Source organism: Betta splendens, chromosome 17, assembly GCF_900634795.4.
Source record: "Betta splendens chromosome 17, fBetSpl5.4, whole genome shotgun sequence".
NCBI lineage: Eukaryota > Metazoa > Chordata > Actinopteri > Anabantiformes > Osphronemidae > Betta > Betta splendens.
In genome coordinates this window covers 11,298,587-11,323,985 of record NC_040897.2, presented here as the reverse complement: position 1 = coordinate 11,323,985, position 25,399 = coordinate 11,298,587, and the positions used below count along the sequence as shown (strand labels likewise).

General features: G+C 48.1%; 2 protein-coding genes and 1 long non-coding RNA gene across 18 annotated transcripts in view; 1 reads left to right on the top strand and 2 right to left on the bottom strand.

Moving 5' to 3' along the window:
• The window catches only part of obscnb (obscurin, cytoskeletal calmodulin and titin-interacting RhoGEF b), a 34,406-nt gene extending 19,892 nt beyond the window's left edge, over window positions 1-14,514 (bottom strand). For 3 of the 15 annotated variants that reach the window (XM_029132379.3, XM_029132381.3, XM_029132382.3), the window contains exons 1-35: window positions 14,253-14,514; window positions 12,240-13,326; window positions 11,481-11,750; window positions 11,122-11,382; window positions 10,706-11,011; window positions 10,351-10,617; window positions 10,153-10,259; window positions 9,747-9,915; window positions 9,316-9,591; window positions 8,952-9,233; window positions 8,584-8,865; window positions 8,233-8,508; window positions 7,829-8,110; window positions 7,470-7,745; window positions 7,108-7,380; window positions 6,769-7,035; window positions 6,425-6,694; window positions 6,074-6,340; window positions 5,731-5,997; window positions 5,533-5,645; window positions 5,294-5,447; window positions 5,062-5,223; window positions 4,869-4,973; window positions 4,388-4,654; window positions 4,046-4,315; window positions 3,699-3,965; window positions 3,350-3,616; window positions 2,995-3,261; window positions 2,638-2,907; window positions 2,289-2,558; window positions 1,930-2,196; window positions 1,269-1,535; window positions 819-1,085; window positions 443-709; window positions 75-341 (exon numbers count right to left, since the gene is read on the bottom strand). In XM_029132379.3, the coding sequence (XP_028988212.1) occupies window positions 75-341; window positions 443-709; window positions 819-1,085; window positions 1,269-1,535; window positions 1,930-2,196; window positions 2,289-2,558; window positions 2,638-2,907; window positions 2,995-3,261; window positions 3,350-3,616; window positions 3,699-3,965; window positions 4,046-4,315; window positions 4,388-4,654; window positions 4,869-4,973; window positions 5,062-5,223; window positions 5,294-5,447; window positions 5,533-5,645; window positions 5,731-5,997; window positions 6,074-6,340; window positions 6,425-6,694; window positions 6,769-7,035; window positions 7,108-7,380; window positions 7,470-7,745; window positions 7,829-8,110; window positions 8,233-8,508; window positions 8,584-8,865; window positions 8,952-9,233; window positions 9,316-9,591; window positions 9,747-9,915; window positions 10,153-10,259; window positions 10,351-10,617; window positions 10,706-11,011; window positions 11,122-11,382; window positions 11,481-11,750; window positions 12,240-13,317 (9,223 nt within the window). In that variant the 5' untranslated portion in view covers window positions 13,318-13,326; window positions 14,253-14,514. The remainder of the gene's footprint in view (window positions 1-74; window positions 342-442; window positions 710-818; window positions 1,086-1,268; window positions 1,536-1,929; window positions 2,197-2,288; window positions 2,559-2,637; window positions 2,908-2,994; window positions 3,262-3,349; window positions 3,617-3,698; window positions 3,966-4,045; window positions 4,316-4,387; window positions 4,655-4,868; window positions 4,974-5,061; window positions 5,224-5,293; window positions 5,448-5,532; window positions 5,646-5,730; window positions 5,998-6,073; window positions 6,341-6,424; window positions 6,695-6,768; window positions 7,036-7,107; window positions 7,381-7,469; window positions 7,746-7,828; window positions 8,111-8,232; window positions 8,509-8,583; window positions 8,866-8,951; window positions 9,234-9,315; window positions 9,592-9,746; window positions 9,916-10,152; window positions 10,260-10,350; window positions 10,618-10,705; window positions 11,012-11,121; window positions 11,383-11,480; window positions 11,751-12,239; window positions 13,327-14,252) is intronic. The other 12 variants (XM_029132380.3, XM_029132386.3, XM_029132383.3 and 9 more) reach the window with 8 other exon arrangements.
• Window positions 13,732-16,153, top strand: LOC114844800 (uncharacterized). Its single transcript, XR_003783766.2, has 3 exons — window positions 13,732-14,154; window positions 15,636-15,720; window positions 15,934-16,153. It is a non-coding gene; the product is annotated as an uncharacterized LOC114844800 (long non-coding RNA).
• Window positions 16,154-16,297: 144 nt separating this feature from the next.
• atg9b (autophagy related 9B) lies at window positions 16,298-25,355 on the bottom strand. Of its 2 annotated transcripts, XM_029132393.3 has the most exons (14): window positions 24,711-25,355; window positions 24,536-24,579; window positions 24,133-24,197; window positions 23,354-23,524; window positions 21,985-22,126; window positions 21,100-21,848; window positions 20,801-20,954; window positions 20,478-20,657; window positions 20,108-20,353; window positions 19,708-19,928; window positions 19,537-19,630; window positions 19,333-19,417; window positions 18,874-19,043; window positions 16,298-18,747 (listed from the first exon to the last, which is right to left on the bottom strand). In XM_029132393.3, the coding sequence occupies exons 1-13, from the start codon at window positions 24,817-24,819 to the stop codon at window positions 18,892-18,894; spliced, it is 2,412 nt and encodes an 803-aa protein (XP_028988226.1). In that variant the 5' UTR covers window positions 24,820-25,355; the 3' UTR covers window positions 16,298-18,747; window positions 18,874-18,891. The 2 variants fall into 2 exon arrangements, with proteins under 2 accessions (XP_028988226.1, XP_028988225.1); XM_029132392.3 differs by having other exon boundaries at window positions 16,298-19,043.
• Between the last annotated feature and the right edge of the window lie 44 nt (window positions 25,356-25,399).

The following is a 25,399-nucleotide window of genomic DNA, read 5'->3' as shown; positions in this document are numbered from 1 at the left end:
TTAGCGACTAGTGGCTAAGAATCAAATCAAAAAGAGTTGCCCATGGTGACATTGCGCTAACATTCTCCTCCTACCCCTGACGCTGAGGCTGGCGGAGGTCTTCTGGTCTCCACACACACAGCTGTAGTCTCCACTGTCTTCAGGAACCACTTTGCAGATCAGGAGTTCATTCACAGAGCCCCTCTGCTTCATCTGGTACTTTCCTCCAGCCTTTAGGACCTGTGCTCCCTTTCTCCACTCCACCGAGGCTCCGGCCTTAGAGAGCTCACAGCACAGACTGATGTCTGCTCCCTCCTCGGCCTCCTGATGTTCCAACTTCTGTTTGAACGTTGCTGGTTGGACTGAACATTTATTAGCATGTTAGAAAGAGAGAACGTGTAAAAATCAGTCATAAGTTTCAATCCATGGCGACACCAGTGTCCTTCAGAAATGCTCCTCCTACCCTTTACGCTCAGGCTGCCTGTGGTCTTCTGGTCTCCACACACACAGGTAAAGTCTCCAGCGTCTTCAGGCTTCACTTTGTTGATCAAGAGTTCATTCACAGAGCCCCTCTGCTTCATCTGGTACTTTTCTCCTGCCTTTAGGACCTGTGCTCCCTTTCTCCACTCCACTGAGGATCCAGGCTTAGAGAGCTCACAGCACAGAGTAACAGTGGCTCCTTCCTCGGCCTTTTGGTTTTCCAGTCTTTGCTTGAAGGTCACTGGTTGGGCTATTGCCATGACATATATATATTTACACAAATTTAATGTATGCACGCTCCATTTTAAAAGTGTCTAAATGTTGACATTTAGTTGGGCTAACTCCTTTAAAATCCATACCCTTAATGGTGAGGCTGGCGGAGGTCTGCTGGTCTCCACACACACAGCTGTAGTCTCCACTGTCTTCAGGGACCACTTTGCTGATCAGCAGTTCATTCAACGTGTCCTCCTGCTTCATCTGGAACCGTTCTCCAGCCTGAAGTGTCCGCGTTCCCCTTCTCCACTCCACCACGACTCCAGGCTTGGAGAGCTCACAGCGCAGAGCAACGCTCGCTCCCTCCTCCGCTTCCTGGCTTTCCAGCTTCTGTTTGAAGGTCACTGGTTGGGCTGAGCATTTATAAGCTGGTTAACAGTCAGCAGCTAAGCCATTACATGAAGTAAGCCGGCAAAAAAAATGAACACTCAATATACAGTAACAGACAACACCTGTAAACTCGGTCAACATACGCACAACATACAAACAGCACAGACAGGCTGTAAACAGTGTTCTGCAGACCGTCCTCCTCCTACCCCTGACGCTGAGGCTGGCGGAGGTCTTCTGGTCTCCACACACACAGCTGTAGTCTCCACTGTCTTCAGGAACCACTTTGCAGATCAGGAGTTCATTCACAGAGCCCCTCTGCTTCATCTGGTACTTTCCTCCAGCCTTTAGGACCTGTGCTCCCTTTCTCCACTCCACCGAGGCTCCGGCCTTAGAGAGCTCACAGCACAGACTGATGTCTGCTCCCTCCTCGGCCTCCCGACTCTGTATCTTCTGTATGAATGTTGCCGGTAATGCTGAACAAGCAACATATCGTTTTACTCAGAACTTTACTCAGAACTGGACTTAATAAATACTTAACAACTTTTTGCTTTTGGAAACCATTTGTCAGTTAATGATAAAAAAGGTGATGGAAACAAACAAAAAAAAACATCTATGGGGCAAAAATATCAACTAAAACAGAGAGAACCTGCTGCATAAGCAAAGAAAATCAATGCTGCAGACGGATTCTGAAAACATTTACACATCCAGACTGAAAGAAGACTTACTACTGCACATACACACAATCCCGAGAACAAGGGAATGACACTGAGCACGACAAATTACCACAAAAACAAATGAAAACCATTTCAGCACAGGCCGGCCTGTGTTCCAGAAAAACACTCACCAGGTCAATGGAGCTTTTCTTACCTTTGATGGTCACCTTGGCCATGCTCTTGGCTGTGCCCACATCGCATGTGTAGATGTCAGTGTCGTCCTCCTCCAGCTGATGCACGGTGAGCGTTAGGAGCCGCTCCCTTTGGCTCATCTCGTACCGACCCCCCGCCCTGAGCTCCGTGTGACCCTTCAGCCACACCACACTGGACGGGACCTGCGCCGTCTCACACTGCAGCGTCACGGAGCTCCTCTCGTTCGCCTGGCTGTCCTTCAGCGCTTTGGTGAATGTGTGGATCGGGTCTGTGGAGGCAGAGCATCATCAACATCTCCAGCGGCCAAACACATTAACTTTAACTTTAACTACATTAGGGCGGAAGTCATTTCGGCCTCACCCTTGATTTCAAGACGAGCTTTGGTCGTTGCGCCGCCAACAACTTCACAGCTGTACTCTCCAGAGTCCTGAGCAGAGACGTTCCGGATGCTCAGCTTCGTGACCTTGTTCTCCTGGCTGATGTCATACTTCTGGCTCTTCCTGATGGCTTTTCCCTCCTTGGTCCACTTTACAGTGGAACCGGCTTTTGTCACCTCACAGGTGAAAACCGCATCTTCCCCTTGAACCGCAGTGATATTCCGGAGTCCTTTTGACACGGATGAAGCTTTGCCTGCAATAAGAGAATATGTACATGACATCTTCCCATAACTGTCTAAGCCTTTTAAAACATGGACAGACGTGTAGCTTACCTTCGACTGTTAACGTTGCTTTAGAGCTCAGGCCTTTTATGCTGAAGACCACCTCACCAGCATCGGCGGGGGTGACGTCCCCGATGCTCAGCATGTACTTGCGACCTTTGCTGGCGACTTTGAAGCGGCCCCCGTTGGAAAGCGTCCGACCGTTGAGGGTCCAGGAGGACTCGTCCGTGCTCTCGTGAGACAGGATGCACTCGAAGCTGCACGTCTCGCCCTCGTTCGCCTCAGCGGCCTTCAGCCATTTGGTGATGCCAATGCCAATCGCTACGTTTGAGACAGAGAACAGGCGGCGGTGAAAAAGCAAACATGACTCCTAATACTGATTTGCACGTACCACACTGTAACACACACCTCTTACAGTGACCTGTGACTTGGAGACCTCAGTTCCGAGATCACAGCTGTACTCCCCAGCATCGTCTTTGGTGACATCCTTGATGATCAGTCCCAGAGACCTGCCCGTGTGGAGGAGCTCATACTTCGGCCCTGCTTTCAAGACCTTAGCTTCTTTTCTCCATGTGGGAGAAACCCTCGGCTTGGACGCTTCACAAGCCAGAGTTATCGTTCCTTTCTCCTCTCCGATGACATCATCGAGAGACTTGAGGAACACAGCGACCTTCTCTGCAGAGCAATTAAAACCATCACATGGCTTAGAGACATATTAAATATTGCCACCTTGGTTTTAAATTCTTAGCGTGAAGATCTTTACCTATAACCTTAAGCGTGACTGACTCTTTTATCTTGCGCACTTGAAATGTGACGGTTCCTCCGTCCTGAGGCGCCAGGTTCTTCAGCCTGAGCTTGTGCACTTTTCCCTCATGGGTGATGGTGTTCACCTCGTTAGTGAAAAGCACCTTGTCGTTCAGAAACCACCGCGCCTCCTCGTCCGCGTAGTTCACCTCGCACGCGAACGACGCGTCGCTGTCCTCGTCCACCTCCGCGTCGGTCAAATGCGTGGTGATCTTAATGTCACGCACTAAACAGAAACCAGCGGATAACGGATTTTAGGACCAGGGGGATCAGAGTGAAGCACATGCTTCATCTGATCTGAGCGGTACCTTCAACAGACAGAGTCCCCTTGGTCTCAGCAGGTCCAGACTGACAGCGGTACTCTCCACCATCGTCCTCAGTCAGCCTCTCGATAGTAAGCTGAGCCCTGGTAGCATCTTGCTTCATGTTAAACTTGTCCGATGCTGCCAACTGCACCTGACCTTTGAACCAACGGACCTCTTTGGGCGGTGCGGAGAACTTGCAGCTGAGGATGGCTGAGCTCTTCTCCTTTGCCTTCACGTTTTTCATGGGCTCCGCCACCTCCAGCGGACGTTCTGAATGCGAGGAACACAATCGGACTGAGATGAATGTAGTCGGGGCCGAGCGCTGCATGACCGCGGCTCAACGCGTTTACCTTTGACCGTGAGCTGGGCCGAAGACTTGCTCTTCCCCGCCGTGAACTGCACGGGCCCGGACATGGCCGCTTTGGTCTTCTTGAAGGTCAGACGGTGCATCGTGCCCTCCTTTTCCATCTCTACGTCGGCGCCCTCCTGCACGGCGACACCGCTCAGCGTCCACACGGGCGGCTTCACCAACTCCATGCTGATTTCCACCTCGAACACAGCCGCGAACGGCTCCGTCACCTCGACTGGACTGAGCTCCCGCACGATGCTGATGGACTGCTCTGGAAAGGTCACAAAAAGGTCCCGGTGAGTGAAAAGCGGCTCCAGCGAATGGAATCTTGTACTATTCCTACCTTCCACAAGCAGCCTGCAGGACGTCTTGTCGTCAGCGGCGTCACAGGTATAAGTGTCCTCATCTCCAGAGTCCACGTCGTTGATGATGAGTTTCCTGTAAACGTCCTCACTTTTGATTTCGTGCTTGTTGCTGGCTCTGAGCTCCAGCTTGTTCTTGTACCACTTCACCTTGGCGTTGGCGCGTGACACCTGGCATTCGAGATGCCCGCGATGCTTATACATGGCTATCTTATCCCTGAGCTTCTTCACAAACTTGACCGGCAGCTCTAGAGAAACAAAAACACAGAAACAGTTCATTAAACCCATAGTAAAACATAATGGTACATCAGAACAAGATTCCTGCTTTTGATTTATCAGTTCTAACTTAAATGTTAAAAATATGTTTGAGGGAAATGAAACATATTATATAAATATATTTTCATATTACTAAATCTAAAGTTAGCTGTGCAGGTGTATTGAATTACAATTTATTGTTCTCACCTTTTACTTTCAGTTTTGCAGTTGAAGACGCCTTCTCAGCTGTAAACTTAATCTCACCTCTATCTTCTGCTGACACGCATTTAAACAGAAGCACATAGGTTCTGCCTGGAAAGCGAGTGCATATCCATTATAGGCACAGACTCATTAATCACATGAGTCTATGAATCAAATCAACTGACTCTAACGTTCGTACCCTCTTGTCTCATCTTCACGTTGTCACTGGCTTTGACTTTGTCGCCTCCTTTGAACCACTGAGTGTCCACGTCGTCGTGCGAGACCTCGCAGACGAACGAGGCGCTCTCCTGCTCCGTCACCTCCACGTCCTGCAGCTTCTTCACAATCTTGACATCTCTGGCTGCGGGCAAAACATAGTTAACATTTTTACACCGTGTTAACTGGGCCTGACGCCGACGCCCGATACTTACCATGCACCGTGAGCTTGGCGGCTGTGTTATCATCAGCAGTGCGACACACATAAGTGCCGGCATCTTCGGGGCTGCATTTATTAATGACCAGCGTGCGCTTTCGCCCCAGGGAATGAAAGCCACAGGTCTTTCCTGCTTTCAGTTCCACATCATCCTGTAGATTTCAAGTAAAACATGTACAAATATTATTATGACTGATTTATGCTTGACCAGAGCTTATTCAGACGGGACTCTCTCACCTTGAACCATTTAACATCTGCGTTGGATCTGGACACTTCACATTCAAACGTAACCTTCTCCTTCTCAGGAACACTGACATCCACAATGGGTTTGGAGATCATGGCCGGGGGCTCTGGACCGCCAAAATAAAAGTGTCTCTACTGCACGTAGACTGGGACAACATGGCTACAGGGGTGGAACTGGTACCGAACGCTTACCTGTGACAATCAGCTTGCAGGAGGTGTGGACTCCCTCGGCCTGGAATGCTACGGTTCCTGCATCCTCCCTCCTGAGGCTGCACAAGGTGAGGGCGTGTTTGCTTCCCAGCGCGGTGATACAGCAGCTGGCTCCTGGCCTTAGCTTGACCCCGTCCCTGGTCCAGAAGCCTTCGACATCAGCCTGGCTGAGTTCCACCTCAAACGTGACCGTCTCTGTCTCACGCACCGTGGTTTCGCTCAGGCCCGTCAGTACCTGGATCTTTTTCACTGACACAAACAGGCACTTGATAAGTGATGCTTCAGCCGTAAGTGCAGTAACACTGTGTCTGTGTGTTATCCTTACTCTCCACGCTGAGCTTGGCCTGAGTCTTGTCCTCCAGGGTTTCACAGGAATAGGTTCCACGGTCAGCACAGGTCACCTTCTTGAGGACCAGAACCTGTTTGGCTCCATCCACTCGAATCTCCACATTTGCTGCGGGCTGCAGAACGACGCTGTTCTTCATCCACCTGACTTCGCCCGACGCCTTGCTGAGCTCCACCTCCAGCCGGACGTCGCTCTGCTCCTGCACACTCACATTTTCTAGCTTCTTCTTGAACAGAACAGGTTCATCTAATTGGAAGGCAAACAAACAGAGGAAGGTAAATCACACTTCGGACAGGAAGGAGGCCTTTTAAACATGGTGCCCACACTCACGTTGCACTTGCAGGGTGGCTTTGCAGCTTTTGCCCTCAGCCTCCACACTAACTTCTCCGGCATCTTTCTGCGTGACGGAGGTGATGGTGAGTGAGTGACTGTTGCCCCCGTGCTCAATCCTATACTTGGGCCCAGCAGTGACGGGTACGCTGCGATGGAACCACTTAACGCTGACGTCCGCCGGAGTGACGGCACACTTGAAAATGGCTTCTCTCCCCTCCATCGCGGCCACATTGTTCAGTTTGCTAGTCAGCCTCACCAGTCTGGGTGCTGGAAGGACCGGAGGAGGCGTAATGAAGACCTGGTTTCAGTTCGCCGGAGATTATGACCAACGTGCCCATTACCTCTGGTGGAGACCTGGGCCGACGTCTTGTCGTTTCTGCATTCACAGCTGTACCCGCCTTCGTCCTCCTTCGTCACGCCGGCCACGGTGAGAGTCCTCACGGCGCCCTCTGCCCTGACCACGTTCCTGCCTCCGGGTTTAATCTCGTGGCCGTCGCGCCGCCACACGACGTCCCCCGAGGCTTGATTCAGTTCACACGTCAGGCTCAGCGCGCCCCCCAGGTCCACCTCCACGGATTTCAGGGGGACAACAAACCTCAGAGCGGAGTCTGAAATGAAAACAGGCGTTCAACACGTAGAAACCCCCGCAGAGCATCGTTCTAGGCGTTTCCGTGACCTACCTTTAACCTGAACTTTGAACTCTAGCTTGTCGTCGGCTGTTTGACAGGAGTAGGATCCACTGTCTTTGGCTTCGGCAGATTTTATAGTCAGCGTGCGGAGGCGGCCCTCCTTCTTCATCTCGTACTTGCTGCCCTCCTTGAGCTCCACGCCGTCTCTAAACCAGGTGACGCTGCCGCTCTCTGAGGTCAGCTCAGTGGTCAGAACTGTGCTTTCGCCTGCCTGAGTGATGCACGTGTCTTTTACCGTTCTCTTCTGGAACTTAACAGCTGCATCTATTGGGAGGTGAGAAACTCGTTTCCTTACTTTATACAGAAGATTATCCATCCTGTAGCAGACTTTAAACAGTTGGACTATACTTCACCTGTGACCTGCAGCTTAAACACCAGCTTCTCGGTTCCAGCCTCGCATGTGTATTCGCCAGCATCCTTTTTCTCCATTCTCTCTATCACCAGCTCACGACTCTTTCCCTTTGACTCCATGTGAACTGCTTTACTGGAGGCGAGGAGTTTGCCGTCCTTGTACCATTTCACCTCAGTCTTCGAATCCGACACCTCGCAGCTCAGAGTGGCTTTCTGGGAGAGGGCTGCTTTGACCTCCTTCTGGAAAGACTCCTTATTAGAGAAGCCAGCCGGGGCTTCTGCAGAGAAAATCAAAGAATGAAAATGCCTCGGTCAACCCAAAATGTACAGCCCAAACCCTGCAGTCAGTGATTTCTCTTACCCGACACGTTTATTTTAAACGCTAGCTTCTCCGTCCCGGCCTCACAGACGTACTCTCCAGCATCTCTCTTGTCAGCGCTGTCGATCACCAGTTGCCGACTCCTGCCCTTCGCCTCCGTGTGGACGGTCTTACTGGAAGTCACCAGCTTCCCATCCTTGAACCATTTCACCTCCGTCCTGGCATCGGCCACCTCACAGGTCAGCGTGGCCTTCTGGGAGACAGCGGCGCTGACATCCTTTTGGACAGTCTCCTTATTAGCAAAGCTCGATTTGTGTTGGATCTCTGAAAATGAATCATAGACAGTGTCGGTTACGCTCTAATTTGATTACAGCTCATTAAAACAAAGTGCAACTACTGTTTTAGCATAACTAAGCCAAAACAACTTAGGTATTATTCACTATAACCTTCCACTTGGACTCTGAAGACCAGTTTCTCCGTCCCAGCCTCACACGTGTACTCCCCAGCATCCTTCTTCTCCACACTGTCTATTACCAGCTGGCGACCTTTGCCCTTTGACTCTGCATGGACGGTCTTACTGGAGGTCAGAAGCTTGCTGTCTTTGTACCATTTGACCTCTGTCTTGGCATCAGCCACCTCGCAGCTCAGCGTAGCTTTCTGGGAGAGACCGGCTCTGACGTCCTTCTGGACAGACTCTTTGTTGAAGAAGGCCGACTGGGCCTCTGATGAAGAATGCGCGCGACACGAATGTCAGACCTCCGTTTCATCCAGTACGTGACGTGAACAATGCCTCTTACCCTCCACGTGGATGCTGAAAGCCAGCTTCTCGCTGCCAGCCTCACAGACGTACTCTCCAGCGTCCTGCTTCTCCACGGAGTCGATCACCAGCCGACGGGTCTTGCCCGTGGCCTCTGCGTGGCTCGTCTTACTGGAGGTCAGCAGCTTGCCATTCTTGTACCAGTTCACTTGTGTTTTGGCATCAGACACCTCACAGTTTAATGTGGCTCTGTGAGATACCGTGGCTTTTACCTCCTTCTGCACGGACTCCTTGTTGGAGAACACAGACTGGACCTCGGACTCTGAACAAACCCCGAAAGACAAAAAAAAAAAAAAAACTTTAACGTGTGAATATAATTTACAAACTGCGATCGTGAAGAAATTCTACCTGATACAAGAATCTCAAAGAGCAGCTTCTCCCCTGCAGTTTCACAGGTATACTCCCCAGCATCGCCCTTCTCCACCTTTTCAATCACCAGCTGACGAGTATTGCCTTTGGCTTCCGAGTAGATCGTCCTACTGGACACCAGCAGCTTTCCGTCTTTGTACCATTTCACCTCCGTCTTGCTGTCTGAGACACTGCAGCTGAGCGTTGCTTTCTGGGAAAGAATGGCCTTCACCTCCTTCTGGACTGACTCTTTGTTAGAGAATGCAGCTACGGCTTGAGTTTCTGAAACAAAGCAGTGTATATCTGTGATGCGCCATCATGTGTTAAATTATACAACAAAGGCATGTTGAGTCAGCACTGTTACCTTTTATCTTGACCTGGAATGTAACTTTGTCTGCTGCTGTCTCACAGGAGTAGTGTCCTTCATCGCTCTTCTTGGCATTTCTTATGACGAGTTTCCGTTGAGTCCCTTTGGAGACGATAGTAGTTCTTTGGTCCTCGGTGATCTCTACCTGATCCTTCCTCCACACCACAGCTGCACTGGCGGCAGACACCTCACAGCTCAGCTCAAGATCTCCTTTAAGGGATGATGAAAGTCCCATGGGCCCCCTTGCCTTGTTCAGGAACTTAGCGGGCTCATCTTCCAAAAGTAAAAAAAAACAGATACAGACCTGAGTTCCAAATATTTCCAAAATACACAAATTGAAGATTAATGTGCATTATATTTATAATTGACAAAAACTAACATTTGCTTCATAACACCATTTTGAAACTACAACAGTGGCAGAAAAGCACCTTTAAGCGTAAGTTGCAGGGCCAGTCGGTCGTCAGCTAAAACACACTCGTAGATGCCCACGTCCTCCTCTGTGACATTGTGCACCGTCAGGATCCTCCTGTGCTCAGTTGTGATGTATTCATACTTCTTGCCCATCTTCACTTCTCGTCCATTCTTCATCCAAACCACCTGAAGAACAGATGCAGACAGATGTGAGACTGCTTAACAAATCGGTAACACTCTGTAAAAGCAATTTAAATATTTGCTGATAATTATTGTCTTGTGGTTAATCAGTGACTAGATTCCACTGCATAACAAAACACCACAAACACCAGCAAATTATTTATCTGGTCTAAAGGCATAGCAATAATAATAATAAAGCTAAAAGCTAAAAGCTAAACAGTAGATTCAGGCTTCATTACAAACCTGTGTGTTGCAATCTGACACCTCAGCAGTCAGCTGAGCAGTAGCTTGGGCACTGCACGCCACCACCTCCATCTGATCTGACTTGTTAATGAACCTAACGGAAGGAGCTAAAAAGAAGGAATTACAGTAAATCTAGATTCTAGCAATTTAGAACATGTTCCATCCATACGTTCATTTGCCGATAAACACTGTACATACCCTTCACGGATAGGATGCAACTGCTTTGTGACCCTCCGCCCACAAACTTGACTTCAGCTCCATTCATGTCCGCCGTCACCACGTGGATGAGCAGAGTGTGCGTGTTCTTCGATCTGGTGATGAGGTAGTCGGCGCCGCTGCGCAGGAGGCGGCCGTTGAGCGACCAGAAGCCGGAGCAAACGGCAGACAGCTCCACAGAGACCGAGAACTCCTCGCCCAAGACGGCCGCACTGCTCGTCAGGCCTTTCCTGATCTCTGCAGTGGGTTCTGGGGGCGACCGGGCGTAATTAATAACCTAAACACTCGAATGCACGCGGCCATGACCGACAAACCGCCCCACAGGTAACGCTCTTACCGAGGTAGAAGCTCCCCGGCACCTCCAGGTAGGGGCTCTGCCCGAAGTCGTTCATGGCAGAGACACGGAACTGGTAGCTGGCTTCTTCGGTGAAGCTGCAGACGGTGATCTGTGTTGATACGATGGTTTCCCCGGCATTGCACCTCTGCCACGTCTGCGTTCCAACCTTCCTTCTCTCCACCAGGTAGCACTTGATGGGAACGGGCCGATCGCTGTCGGGAGGAGACCACTGAATGGTGATGGACGAGTCGGTCTTGTTCTGCACCACAGCATCAACCGGGGGATCGGGGGGATGCTTCCTTGCAGCTGCAGCAGGAAAAGTAATGATCTTAAAGCTGAATCAGATATCAGCAACAAGTATCAAAAAGGCCCAGTTTATATTGCGGTTTTCTAATACTAGTTGGTGTCTTCCTCACCGGTGACAGAGAATCGAGTGGAAGTCTTGCAATCTCCAGCCACGAAGGCCACTTCTCCCGAGTCATCCACCTGGCAGTGTCTAATTGTGAGCGTGTACTGTCTGAGCACGCAGGCAATCGAAACGCGCGAGTCCTCCTTCAGCTTCTCCCCATTGCGGGTCCAGTACGCATCCGGACAGGGATGCTCCAGCTCCACGCAGAATATGACGGTGTCACTGACAGGAACCACCGTCCTGCGAGGAAGCTTCTTAGTAATGTTACCTGAGATAAGAAGGACGGTAAACGGCAAAAGAATCTGGGGAACGGGTTTCTTCATGCTGTGCAAAACAATGAGTTTAAAACCCAAGCGCTGATCGTACCCAGGACAGTGAGCTCAGCCACCGTGCGGCTGCCTTCCTTCATCTCGCAGATGTAAACGCCGTCGTCGTTGGTGGTGACGTTGTGAATGGTGAGACGACGCAGGGTGCCTTCCTCGTCCATGCGATACTTGATGTTCTGCTCCAGCCTGGTTTCCTCCATGAACCAGTTGGTTTGGGTCGCAATGAGGGGCACCTCGCACATGAGAGTGGCTGAGGTTTTCTCCTGCACCTCCACGTCCTGCAGCTTCCTCCGGAACGGAACCTTGGGTTCTGACAGAGCGAAAGGCACCAAAGAGAAGTCTAGAGTCTAGAAAAAGATTCTAGATAAAGCTCATACATTACTGACGATACGATGAGCCAAACTAAGCAAAAACAATATATTGTAGTTGCTTGACAGGACATTTTCTATTATATTAAAGCCAATAAACAATTTTCAATCAGTCAAGCAACCCTCGTTGGAGAGGGATTAACAACTGACAGAAATCTAGAACTATACGGTTTCAACCTTAGGCCGATTTCCTCCCAAGGGAAGTGACACTCGCACTGGTGCCAATGTGCTTCTGTAGATGAGTGACCATCTTAGTAACTGTGAACTACTCATCGGCAGCAGAAAATAGACGCAACACAAAACCCTCGAGCGGAGGACGAGCCAGACTTCAGTGTTGTCGTGAAAAGCCTCGCACACACTTTGAGCGGTTCGGATGAAGCTTCAGTTTCCCGTTTTCCTATTCCATTATCTTGACTGATTTGGACCCTCACCTTTGACTGTGACCAACACGGCGCTGTAGGTCTGGCCGGCCATGTTGGTGGCGTTGCAGGTGTAGAGGCCGTTGTCGCTCTGCTTGCAGTACAGGATCTTGAGGATGAAGTTCTCGGCCTGGTCCTCGTAAATGACGTGCCGGCGCCCCTCGCCGATGTTCGTCCCGTCCTTCCTCCAGATGATGTGGGGTTTGGGGTGACCGGTCACGAAGCAGCTGAGCTTGGCGTGTTTGCCCTCGGTCACCGTGCACGTGCGCGTGAACACCCCTTTGGGCAGCTTGGCCAGAGCGGACGCCCTCAGCTCCTGCTCCAGGCTCACGCCGTCGCCGGCGCCGGTCTTGGTGGAGGAAACCACCGAGGATCTGCTCTCCTCCGTGCGGTAGATGGAGATGTCCTTCTTCATCTCCTCCTTGCGCTTCTGGAGGTGCGACAGCAGCGAGGTGCTTTTATCTGCGGCCTGGTGCCGGGAGTCCTGCGCGTCCACCACGAGGGCGGCGGCGGCGTGGGCGCGGCCGACGGCGTTCTGGGCCCTGCAGGTGTAGGTGCCGCCGTCCAGGTTGCGCACGCTCTGGATTTTCAAGGTGCTGCTGTCGCCGTCAGAAACGATCGTGATGCGATTGGTCGCCCCCAGGTAGCGCCCGTCCTTTTCCCACTCGAAACTGGCCTCGGGGTGGGCGGCGACCCGGCAGTGGAAAACAACGTCGCCACCCAAGCCCACGCGCGCAGACGTGGGCTTGGTGGTGAAAACGGGCGCCCGCTGGGCCGTCTCCGCTGGCACGGCCACTTTGAGCGTCACGGCAGCGTAGGCTTCACCTACGCTGTTCTTGGCCCGGCACATGTACTGCCCGCTGTCCTCCAGCTTCAGGTCATAGATGGTCAGGCGGTAGACGTCTCCATCCTCCACGGCCTTGAATCGGCCCCCGGACGCCAGCTTCAGCTTGTCCTTCTCCCAGGTGATCAGAGGAGTTGGGCTCCCGACGATGGTGCAGCTGAGGGCGGCGTCTTTGCCCGCATACACGGAGAACGCCTTTGGCCGAGTGAGAAACCTGGGAGCTCCTCCGAACAAGTTTGGATCCATTGTTTGTCCCTACAGTGAAAAAAATAAGGCAATAAAACATGCAACATTAAATAACAGCATTTCCTAATTAAACTCTCTGTATTGAGGTCACAGACGGTTTCTTCTTTTTTTTTTAATTAAGGAGCAATTATAAAGTTTCCAACTTGAAAAACTGAATTAGTGACAGAACCAATTGTGTTACATATCAGGAAATAAATATAATAAATGTGATCAAAACAAGTACAATAATTGTATGGCCACATAAATATACTTATTGACCACTCGTTAAAATAGAAAGACACACATGGAAACCACTGTGAGCCGAGGGTTTTTTGTCTGTGCTCCATAAATACGCTAAACATAAATAGACATAAATCATATGCGGCACATTTATAGGTGCAACAGTGACAGACTGGCTCTGCAGGTGTGCGTTACTATAAAGACGCGACTTCATCACGTTCAACGGGAGGGTAGTTTAAAACAACAAACAAAAGAATTCTCCTGCAACAAGGTCACAGAGCAGCTCTCGGTGGCTGATATTCGCCAGCGTTATCGCCTCTATCGCTTGTGCTGCCTGTCCCAAAAATAACCTCAGCTGTCAGAGCCCGTCTCTGTCTTCATGGCCATTTGTAGAAGCGAGACGGACGGAGGCTGTTCGATAAGGGCTGCGTTTCCCGCAAGCTCCCCCGCTTTGAACTAATAAAATCATATTCAAAACGTGTCAGAGGTTCCGTTACTGATTAGCGCGTTTGCGGAGATGCGCAAGTTTAGCGCAGCGTTAAGTGGCGCAAAGGGATCAGCGGCCGTTTTGAAGGTAACAAGCCAATTAACGGGAAGTGACACGGGAACCTGCAGTGTGTAAGTTAATAAGTATGTATATAACGCCGCTGTAACTCGTGTTGAGCTCTCGGTATAATTACTTAGTCGGTGTGTATTTAGTGGCCACCGTTTCTTACCTCCAAGCTTCAGCCTCGCAGGTAAAACGCTCGCGTGAGTCACGTGACGCCCGCTGTCCGTCAGCTTCCCGGGTGATCGCCTACTGCAGCGTCACTGGCGCAAATCCCATTAAAAAAGTTGCGTTTGTGCGCAAATATGCTTGAACGGTTGTAAATCCGGGATGGTGGCACATCCCCCCCAGTGTCCGGCGGTGGGCGGTGGACTAGACTCCTTTTTTTCTTTCTTCTCCGGTGCCTCATGATGCCACATAGCTGACGTGCCTCTTTTGGCGCAGCCTCCTTTCCAAAATAGACTTGTCATTTAGAGCGTGGAGATAGGAGGTCGGGAAGGAGGCGCTGGCCCCGCGCTCCGGCGGTCCCCTGCGGGCCGCACACTGCAGCTTAGCGCCACTGCAACACGTACGTCGTAAACAACTCAACGCGCCCAATATCAGGCTACTGCACGAAGCGTGTTTTCAGTCTGCACAGTGGAAGCTTTCACCTTCACCATCAACAGCTTTCAGGCGTCTGCGTGAAAGGTTGTTCGTAGAAGACACGCGTTCTCCTTCTGTTTGTTGTCTTGTAGTTTATTCACAAACAAGCACGCACACAAAGTCTATCTGTATCTGTACACAGTGAAACGCTAGCAGCATCTGGACACGTGCTTCTTTATTATGTAAAGAAACGCACACACAACAGACATCCATCATGTACATTAAAAACTCAGTTAAAAAGTCATCATAATTGAACAATAATTATTTACACTTATTTGTGTGTCACAGCTTGAGACAGTCGTATCGTTGGACAAAAACACAGACGACTTGGAGTTAGTTGAAAGAGAGATGAAATAATGGATTAATGGGAAATAATTGCTCAGTAATTTCCCAAATATTAACCCAGTAAATATGAAGTGGTGGCTTCATAGTACTTTAGTGGGATCATTTGCAGGTTTTTGCTGTGGACTGTTTTGGTCCATTGTCTAAATCACTTCTCCTACAGACAGTATCTACACAGACTTAGTGGTTCTGACGTTCACCGTGCGAGGATGTGTTTTGAATGAACAGATCCCGATTGTGACTGGGAAAGATCAGAGATTAACTGAACCCGTCAGTCACAGCGCCGGTACCACATTTTTCCAGAACCTCCGCCGTGACAGCTGCTTTTTTTTCCCCAGCTGGTCAGACCCATAATTAAATTATGACTTCATCCCACAAATGCTTAAAATGCAATGATGCATGTTTCTCCCACGTCGTCACAACAGCAGCCAATCAGCATGACACTGCAACTTTAGAGCACAGAACCTTTCATATGAAAGCAAATCTTCAGTTCAGGGTCCAGAATAAAGGCCAGTTTACATTTACCGCCGGTTTCGAAGCTTCCACAACACTTTTTCTTTCTGTCTAGTGCGGGCTTTCCCCCCCAGGACCAGTGACTGACAGCAGCAGGTCGCCTGGACCCTGATTTAAACCCTCCGAAACTCTAGCAGACGGTAATCCAGCGTTGCTAGTGCCAGCTTCATGCTGGTCTGGCTACTGTGTGTTGGGTTACATAACCCCAAAAAACACACAAAAACAATATATGGATGTTTGCATCTCCACCTGTGTGTGGGTGCAATAAGCAAGTGTTGATTTTATCAAGTTTAACAAATTAGTTTCTCCAGTGAAACAATGCTGATCATGATAATGATACTAGTTCCAATTAGGGCGACTTGAAGGTTGTGGGAACAACCTTCCACCTGAAGGACACAACCGGCTCACAGCAGCAGGCTGTGCTTTTAGCTCATCTAAAAGCCTTCAAGTGTACATTCAACACTATCTGAGGAACACGGTCTCACAGCTGCCCCCTCGCAGCCATTTCAAGAATAAGGTCATGGCTGTATCATGTTCACAGTGGACACACGTGGGCGTCACCTCAACTGGACATTACAGAGGAGACGATGAAGTGAGACGAACGTCAGCAAAGAGGTCAGTGAAGAAAGGACAGAAGATGGCGTATGAGCTCTAAATGATGACAACAACTCTCAAAAAAAACACTACACGCGCACACACACAAAACGTAAAACACAGTAACTTAAAATCTGTTTATTTCAAATAAACGGCCACGAAATCAACCACACATGAACAGATTAAACACACTCAGGATTTATTTGCCTCTACAAACTCAGAGCAAACAACACACGTATGTAAAGCTGTGCTGAAAACACGGTTCTTTTGGCATGTTTCATCGTTCAGCTAGTGTTTTATTTGAAGAACATGCCTATGTAACAAAAACAAAACATTTCCTTAGCACCTGGTTCCAGTCGCTGTGACGCTCGGACTGGTGTGAAGTGGATAAGAAACCGTGGCGCGAGAGAGAGATGACGCGATCTCAGAGCAGCTTCCTACTCATCTCTCCTTTGACCACAACCACAGTTTAACTACATACTCGACGCTACAGTGACAGCGATGTTAAAAAAAAAAAACACTGTGCATATGTGCTGCTTCATCTTTAAACATATGATTTACATGATGTGTAAATAAATATGGATCCTTAATACTAAGGCACTGCTCAAAATAAAACATCACGGCGTAAATGTGGAGACGGGGAGAAGAAACCAACTCTGTGCACAAAGTTGAGCTCCAGTGTTTTTACAACGTGACACACAAGTCGATGTGTGATGCACCACATCGAACCAGTGACCAGAGTCACAGAAACAGGCTGAACATTTACTGACCAGAGGTGAGAACCACCGTGTGAATCTGGCTGTGGGGTTCCAGATGTTTTGCTGTGGATAATAATGATACACTATGTGCTGATGCTACGCTTATATACAAACACTGAGGTCGCTCAGGATGGAGACTGATCTTTTTGTTTTTCTTCAGCGATCATGTTAACATAAATATGCTCTTTTCTTTCACAGACGCACTGGAAGTGGAATCATTTTTGAATCTGTGAGAGGGTGAGGCCAATCTGAACCATCTAACGTCTAGCAGTAATGGATGAAAGGAGAACCACCTCTTCTGTGATCCAAGCAGAATGAAATAGAGAATTATATTCTGTGCACTGCATTTACAAGCAGATTTAGTCCCAGCTTATTTTAAGCAAAAATCACATTCAATGTCATGCAGCTGGGCTTGATTTAGAATTAATAAATCAATATTAAAACCAAACATAACTAAATGATTTTTAATACATTGGGAGAAGGTGGGTTCAATTCTTCTATTAGTGGGGAGTTAATTATGTGACAAAATCTAATTTTTTTTGCCAATAAATAATTGATTTTCAATAATTAAATATCTGACAGGGAAAGGGCAATAAATATTTCTAAAGCTAAGAAAATAAGCCAACTTTGACTGTGGAAACTGCAGCCTTAACATTTTCAAACCTGAAGTTGTAGACACAGCGCACACTCTGAAACAGGTCAGTGTGGTTTCACGTTTGTGAGCATATTGGAAAAAAAAAAGACACAAAAATGCTAGTATGCAACAAACTGTCAGATGCAATATAATAATGTGTCTCTAGTGTTTCTGCTGCTTGACAAGAAATAAGAACGTTACATGGCTTCAACTTACACCTGTCATTAAAACCAAAATGCAGTTAAAAGATTCATTGCGTTCACTACAAAAAAAAAAAAAACAACCCTGATATGTGTCTGTATTTACAGAAGTAAATACAACGCAGAGGTATCGTTTGGAGTATTAGTTTACTTCACGCCACTGAGGTAATATGGAAAACTAGGACTTAAATACATCTGTCTATGAGGATGTTACGGCATGAAGCCAATTTGAAAGACATCTTCTATCTGCATTGAGATTTTCACGGCAAGTGTGACTGATGCCCATAAATTTAAACCACCATCACTTTCTGAATACTGAACACAGTCTGTACAGACAGCAGCATTAAAGCATGTGTACGTCTGCTTTAAAACACCCATACACACAGTACTTTAGTAGTTTGTATACACTACTATATTTTGTGAGCTCTTATCCATCAATACTTGGTATCTAATTCAACAATTGGTTCTTGTAGTAAAAACTTAGACTTTAAATACGATGCAAAAGTGTATTTACAAGTCGTCAGGATGAATAGCACACCTTGAAATGTTTCTTTTGTTTTCACATGATATAAATTGTTCAGGCAGCTATGATACAACTCGCAGTCTTTGTAGCACAGAACGCGGCGCCGTTCTTGCTCACAGGCTCGGCAGGCGTCGCCCTCAGCCGTCTGCGTTCCACACCCACCGTCACACAGTGATCTATGAATACACTCCCGCTGTCGGCCTCAGTCGCGTGAACCTTTTAGGCCGGTTTGTCTGTACAACGTATGATCGCGTGAAACGGATGGAAGACGTGTGTTTTCCCTGACGCCACAGTCTGCCCGACGTGACAGGAGGACGCGTGGGGGGGGGGCAGAGAGTGATTATTTAACGAATTCCTCCCTCAAGAAATGCTGAATGACGGTTTAAAGGTCCATGCTAAACGCTCCACGAAGCTCATCTAAGGCCACAATGCTTGTTGAAGAAAGCAAAATGTAAACACTAAAAAAAAAGAAGAAAAATGATAATGGCTAATTATCCTATAGAGGATAAAAAGCCAGTGTTGTTAGGTTTAACAAACAAGTATATCACATAGTTCAGAACCACACACCGCAGAGTTCTATGTACCTTATGACATAAGGCACGTCAACAACTACCCCCAGTGCCCTGCTCTCCAGTAGATCCACTGTTAATCTCCTGGTCACCTTCATCCTCCTCCTCCTCTTCCTGCCAACCCCCAAGGTGGACAGGGGCAGGCATCGACACACTGAAACCAATGCCACTGTGGGGCTGGAGGCCTGGTAGGAAACAAAGAAAACAACATATATTATTTATAGATTAATTCATGCACCCATACAACAAGTGACCCTACACAGTAAATACAAAATATGCAATGATGTCTTATTATTATTTACATGTGTTCTCTGACTTACTGTTTATAGCAGGTTGAAGAACATCTGGAATTGTCTCAGTTATGTTATTTGTATGTACTATATTTTTCAGGTGAGTCACTTCTGCAGTTTAAATGTAATGAGACCTGTCAGTCTTTTAGTTTTGCCTGTGTTCTACATGAAAGCTTTCCTTTACCAGTGCTCGTGTGCAGATCTCTCATTGGCATGGCGCTCTGGCTCTGCCCCAAACTTCTCTGTGGATGGGAGCTCTGCTGGTGGAGCTGAACACACAAGCAGATGTGGACGCGTCAGCACATTTTACCCCTCCATTAAACACACCACACAGGTTTGGTTGTGTTCGAGTTTAAAGCTCGGCAAGAGAGAGTCAGACGACAGTTACCTCATGCATGTAGATGGCATGGAGGCTCATCTCTGCCGAGGCAAACTCTGACTGGAGTGCATTGCTCCGGACGCGGGAGTCGCTGATACACATGCTGAAAAAGAAGCAAGCCGTTTAAAAATACCTGAACCTTGTTAAAGCAGGTCAACGGCTCAGCTGGACGGGAGCTACCTGTCAATGCCGGTGCGGTCGCTGCGGTACATGGTGCTCTCGGGGGGGATGGAGGAGTGGGCGCGGTGAGTATGTGCGACCTGGGAGGTGGACAAAGACGCCAGGACGCTGGCGGCTGCAGAGGCGGCAGTGGCGGGGGGGATGAAGCGATGGTCTCGCCCTTGTAGTCCAGATGCAGTTAGGATGGGATGAGCCAGGACGCTGGCCAACAGATTATCAGGCTGCAAACAGAACAGAGAAGAATTGATTGTTTTAATAGGGCAACTCATGGATTAAAAGCTAATGAAGGACAACATTTTCTGGAGAGGAGTTAATGATTGTTTTAATAAGCTATACTGTTGTTTATCACCTCATTTTCTAAGTACAGTTTTTTGATTTTTGTGGCTTCAGCACTTCTTACCCCGATGGCAGACTCGTTGGACTGCAGGGAGGTGCAGAGAGGAGCCTCAGAGAGCAGCAGCTGCGTGGAGGGGCCGCTTTGTGCATCATGCTGCACCTTCTCCTTCAGATGGCTGATGAACACTGAGCTCTCCTGCGGCGGCTGCCAGTGTGGGTTTTTAATGGTGAAATGCATGAGGGACAACTCCGTCTTGCCATTCTCAGCCTGTTGGTAGACAGAGGCCTCCGTCTGGCCTGCCGACAGCCACTGCAGGAAGATTTTAAGAAGAACGCTTACTGTATGAATACTGTATTCAATAAGAAGAGCACAGCATCGGTACAGCAGCTAATGAACAGAGTGGATTGAGCTGTATCAAAGGAATGAGACTCACTGTTGGGTTTCCATGGCGTCTGATGTCCATCTGTGCAAAGGAACAAATGTCTCCTACTCCAACCACCTCTACTGTAAAGTTCCTGAAGAAGTCAATGATCTCTAGAGACTTGTTCCTCAGATGGAAGATGAGAATGAAGGGTGTGACTATCGGACTGAGGAGCTCCTCCAAGATAAACACCTATTATGGACAGAGATGTTGTCAATTTGTTAACGTATTCACATTCCAAACATCAAAGTGTGAGCTTTGACCAGGTGCTGCTGCCACCACACCACATTTACGATCTCAGGCCTAGTGTGAGAGAATGTTTCCGTCCTGCTCACCGCTTTGTACTGGAACAGCTGAGCCACCTCGTCACGGGTCTCGCTCTTGTTAGCATTGCCCCTCCAGTGGTCTGGCATGTAGTGAATGTGCGCCAGCATGCACTGCAGCAGCTGCTCCGGACACCACACCATATGCTCATCTGGGATGAAGGACCTAGGACAGGACAGGTACAAAACGTGAACACAACAGTACCCTTAAAGCCAGAACAGATGAACTGCAGAGAAGTAAACATACTCAATTCAATTTAAAATGATTGGAGAAGTAGTAAAACAAACAATCCAGATCCGTGAAAGTTTACCTGGTGATAGTGATTACAACTCCCAGCACAGTGATAGCGGTGAGTATGTGCTGCACTGTGAGAACATCCTCATCATAGACAGTCAGTGCAATGAGAACAGCCAACACCGAGCCTGAGAAGAATGCAATGTTCTTGGCCAGCACAGTCAGAAGCGGCGATGTGAAGGAGTTCATGTATTTGGAGGTGGGTTTGTAGCCCCGACCTAAACGCCCATGCAGCTCATGGTCCAGCTCATTAAAGTGTCGCAGGTACAGGCGACCGTACAGGGACCAGCGCCGCGCGCCCAGGCTCCCAGGTTCTCTGCGGATGATTTCTGTATAGCTGAAGAAGGCATAGAGCACCTGCCACACTAAGATGAAGGGGCACAGCAGCAAATTGGCCAAACCAATCAGCAGGATGACTCTGCTAAGCTGCTGGGCAAGCTCGAGGCGGTTCCCATTGCGCTTGTACTTGGGATGCAGGTTCCACTTATTCTGAAACAGGGAGCCTGGACCCCAGAAGAGGATGAGCTCAAAGTTGTACTTGAGGCCCTGGGTGAGGAACACCACATTCCCCAGCAGGGGGAGCTGCAGCTGCACAGGCAGCAGGGATTTGTTGATCATGGCCACCATGTAGTTCTTGAATCGCAGGATGCGGTGGTAGATGTCAAGTTCTGTCAGCTCCTTCTTGTGTATGCACATTTGCTGCTCCCGCTGCAAGCTGATAAGCCTGTCCTGGACTTCCTGCCACGTAAAGTTGCATAGTTCATCCTGCGACAAGAAGAGCACAAAACTAACTGTGTGACATGTGGGGGTATTACATGACAACATAACTCAAAGTGTGAAACTGGCAGACGGTCTAGACGTCTGTAAGAAGACACATTTGTGTGACATTTGTATCACTCACCATTCTGATCTTCAGTGCTTTAATGTAAAATTGCCTGATTTCCCAGTAGCTCAGAACATTGCAAAAGACTTTAACAAGTCGATAGATCCAGAAGATGGCTGCCATGATGAGAAGGAAGATGATCCAACTGTTCTCTTGAATTCTAAACAGAAACAGAGGATGAAGACAAGGCTTGTTTTGATTATGAGAATCAAAGAAAATCCTTTGTAACAGATAATATAACAACTTGTGTGAATGAAAACTGAACCTCTAGTGTGTAAAGCAAAATATGGCAACTAGTTGAGCAGCAGCCATGTTTGCTTACAGGACCACTTCAGCCAACACTTAAGTAATATTTTATGCACTGTCCTAATTATTTCGCATACAAACAAAGCCTTGGAGTCCCCTCGGGACAAACACCCATTTTACCAAATGGTAATTAGAAATGGGGCATTAAGAGGACAGCTTTCATACTGTTCTCATATTAGAGTATGTTGAACTTCACTGACTTTCACAGAAATGACTTTGGAGCTACAGTCAGAAAGAATGGATGAAAGGCTTATTAGACTAGCCGAGGAGAGCTGTCAAAGGCTAGGCTACGTCTTAGAACAAATATGACACAGAGGGTTGGGGGCGGGGGCTGGTCTGGCTGTTCCCTTGCAGCCAGATAGCGTCATGTGGTCCTCAGCTTGGCTGTCGCTATCTTGGCTGGACAGTTTTGCCTCAGAAAAGCTATCCATTACACTGTCCTGTTCTCTTAAGCCGCTCTGATCACAGTACACAAATACCTTCCTCTCACTAGTCCTCAATTGCTGGAATGTTGCAACCTGAAGCTGCTGCTCTCAGGTTGAGATAAACAGCAAAGAAATACATTTCACAGAAACCAACATCACATGTGTCATACTTTAAACTAAGACTTTAGTGTGATCAACAAAGATTGTTGCTTGAAACACATTTACTGTTAAATATGTCTTATTCCCACTTTATCTAACACAGTCCATTAAGTAATTATGTTTAAAAGTGTGGTTTGTGTTCATTTGTGACAAATTCATCCCTCTTAAGCTCTAATAGCTCTAATAATATATACACAGCCAGGTCTGCTTGAGAACAACAGCTTTATAACAAAAAACATGACATTTTTGTCCATCCATCCATCCATCCATTTTCTCAACCGTTTACTCCCTAGTGCGGGGTCACGGGGGAGCTGGAGCCTATCCCAGCTGGCTACGGGCGAGAGGCAGGGTACACCCTGGACGGGTCGCCAGTCCATCGCAGGGCTGACATTTTTGTGACAGTCTCAATTAATTCATCTTGAATTCTCCTATTTCCATAGGAAAACATATTTTCAGATTGTAACAGCTCTCTGAAATACTCTGATGATCACTTTTACCTTTGCGTGCACTGCTGGCTGGGTAGAATGGCATCTGGGAGAGTGACTTTGTTCCTGTCCAAGGGGTTCAGGCCTGGCGTGGTGTGATTGACGGCTCGATTGGCAAACAGCACGTCATACTCCACACAGTTTACAAGGAAGGTTGTGAACGTGACCACAAACAAAAACTGACTGTTAGGGAGGAGATAAAGAAATTAATTAAAAGGAAGTTACACCAAAACCAAACCACAATAAAAACAAGAAATAGTGTAATATACTAGCAGAGAGTCACTGTATTTGTCAAGCTACAAACCATACTGTATGTTCTGATTAAGTAACAACAACATGTGTAGGCAGGATATCACTGTTGACTTACTAAGTACAGTTACAGGTTGAGACTATCATTGTGGTGGATTTTGTCAGGCTTGTGGTTTTATGGGGCTTCCTAATAACTCTCTCTGTGGTCACAATCAGATAGACACTGAACCAGAAGCCATTGATGACGAAGGCCTATTTGCAAACCGCAGCTCTAAATTATCTCAAGCACCAGAGCAATGAAAGGAATAGTTCTCTGTGAAAATGAAGTTATCAGGCAAAAGAATAAGTTGTGCAACGATAAATCTCATGCTACAAGCAAACATTACTGAAATACTTCACAGCTTCTGCTGAACTTTTCATGACAGTATGCTTGAGGCACCTTTCACTGTCATAGCATGAAAAATGCTCAGTGACATACGTTGACCCAAGTGTGTGTACCAACCTCAACCTAATTGTTTCACACTGCATTTCTTTATACTTACACAAGTTCAAAGAACTCCGACATCATCATACAAGCGAAGCCATTCTTCTGATGAAAATGATAGATGTGGACCTACTGGTTAAGGCAAACCTCAAACACATCCACTGAAAAGATTACACATGTCTTGTACAGTCAGTAAAAGTAGGTTAAAGCAAAGATGATCTTTCAAACCAACACATGTACGTATATCTATTACACAACTTTCCCACCCTGTTTATAGTAACACTGAAGATTTATGGCTTCTACGGTGAAAATCAGTAGGTAGGAGACTAAAGTGTGTGTGTGTGTGTGTGTGTGTGTGTGTGTGTGTGTGTGTGTGTGTGTGTGTGTGTGTGTGTGTTAGACCCTGTGACCCTGTGACTGTGCACTTTGTTAACTTGTTTACTGTAACTTAAAAAGGATATCCTTGCGAAGAAGTTATCCAGGTTCTTGATGTGGTGCCATGAGTCTGTAACACAAGTTAAAGCATCAGAAAATCAACGTCAACCCAGGATCATAACATCATTACAGACTTTTAATGTACTGATCAGTTAACTACAGCACTTCTTTCCCAAGACCACGTTTAGTGGAGCTGTTTACCTTTCAGGCCTTCGGGCACGTGCAACAATAGATCTTCCTCCCCGGGAGGAGAGTCCTCCTCGAAGTCCTCGATTCTCTGGTACTCCTGGTAAGCTTCAAAATTGGCCATGGTGCTTCACATTCTAAGCGTCGCCCCGAACTGACGAGCCACTCGGAGTAAACACTGTCCAAAACGATCGCAGTCTCGCAATCTCGCCTACATTATGTGGCTGTTACTCAGCAGTTCAAGTGGGGGGTAACGTTAGCCGCGGCTAACATTAGCTAGCTGGCCAGCTGCTGTAGTGGACGGACAGAGGTTTAATCTCTCCAGCTACGGCGAAGACCTGCTCAGCGCGAGGAAGCAGCTAGAAACGAGCTGCCGAGCAGACGAGTGATGCACGCAGGACACCTGCGTGTAGGTTAACGCGGACGCCGCCTGTGTGGCGGCTGGCTAGCCTGTGAATGATTCAGCCACTCGTGTGGTCGGGGTGACACGGTTTGTTTTGTACCCGACCTGCTCCGTCCATCTGCCGCTGTGGATTCCGTTGTTTTCACCTCGAGTCGGATGTTAACGGGCGTTGGTTCGTTACACGCGGCTATCTATGAATGGCGACGCGGGGGGGGGTCATCGCTCTGTCCCGAAGTCCAAAAATACACCATCCTGTGCGTGTCCACTGTTTTTGTCTTGAACAAATAAATGTCAACAAAAA

Excerpts from the sequence above, each read along its gene's own strand:
- atg9b (XM_029132392.3), bottom strand. The coding sequence starts at position 24,819 with ATGGCCAATTTTGAAGCTTACCAGGAGTACCAGAGAATCGAGGACTTC. Across the intron at positions 20,658-20,800 it reads AGCTGTTCCAGTACAAAGCG|GTGTTTATCTTGGAGGAGCT; the intron begins GTGAGCAGGACG and ends TGTCCATAATAG. Across the intron at positions 20,354-20,477 it reads GACGCCATGGAAACCCAACA|TGGCTGTCGGCAGGCCAGAC; the intron begins GTGAGTCTCATT and ends ATCTTCCTGCAG.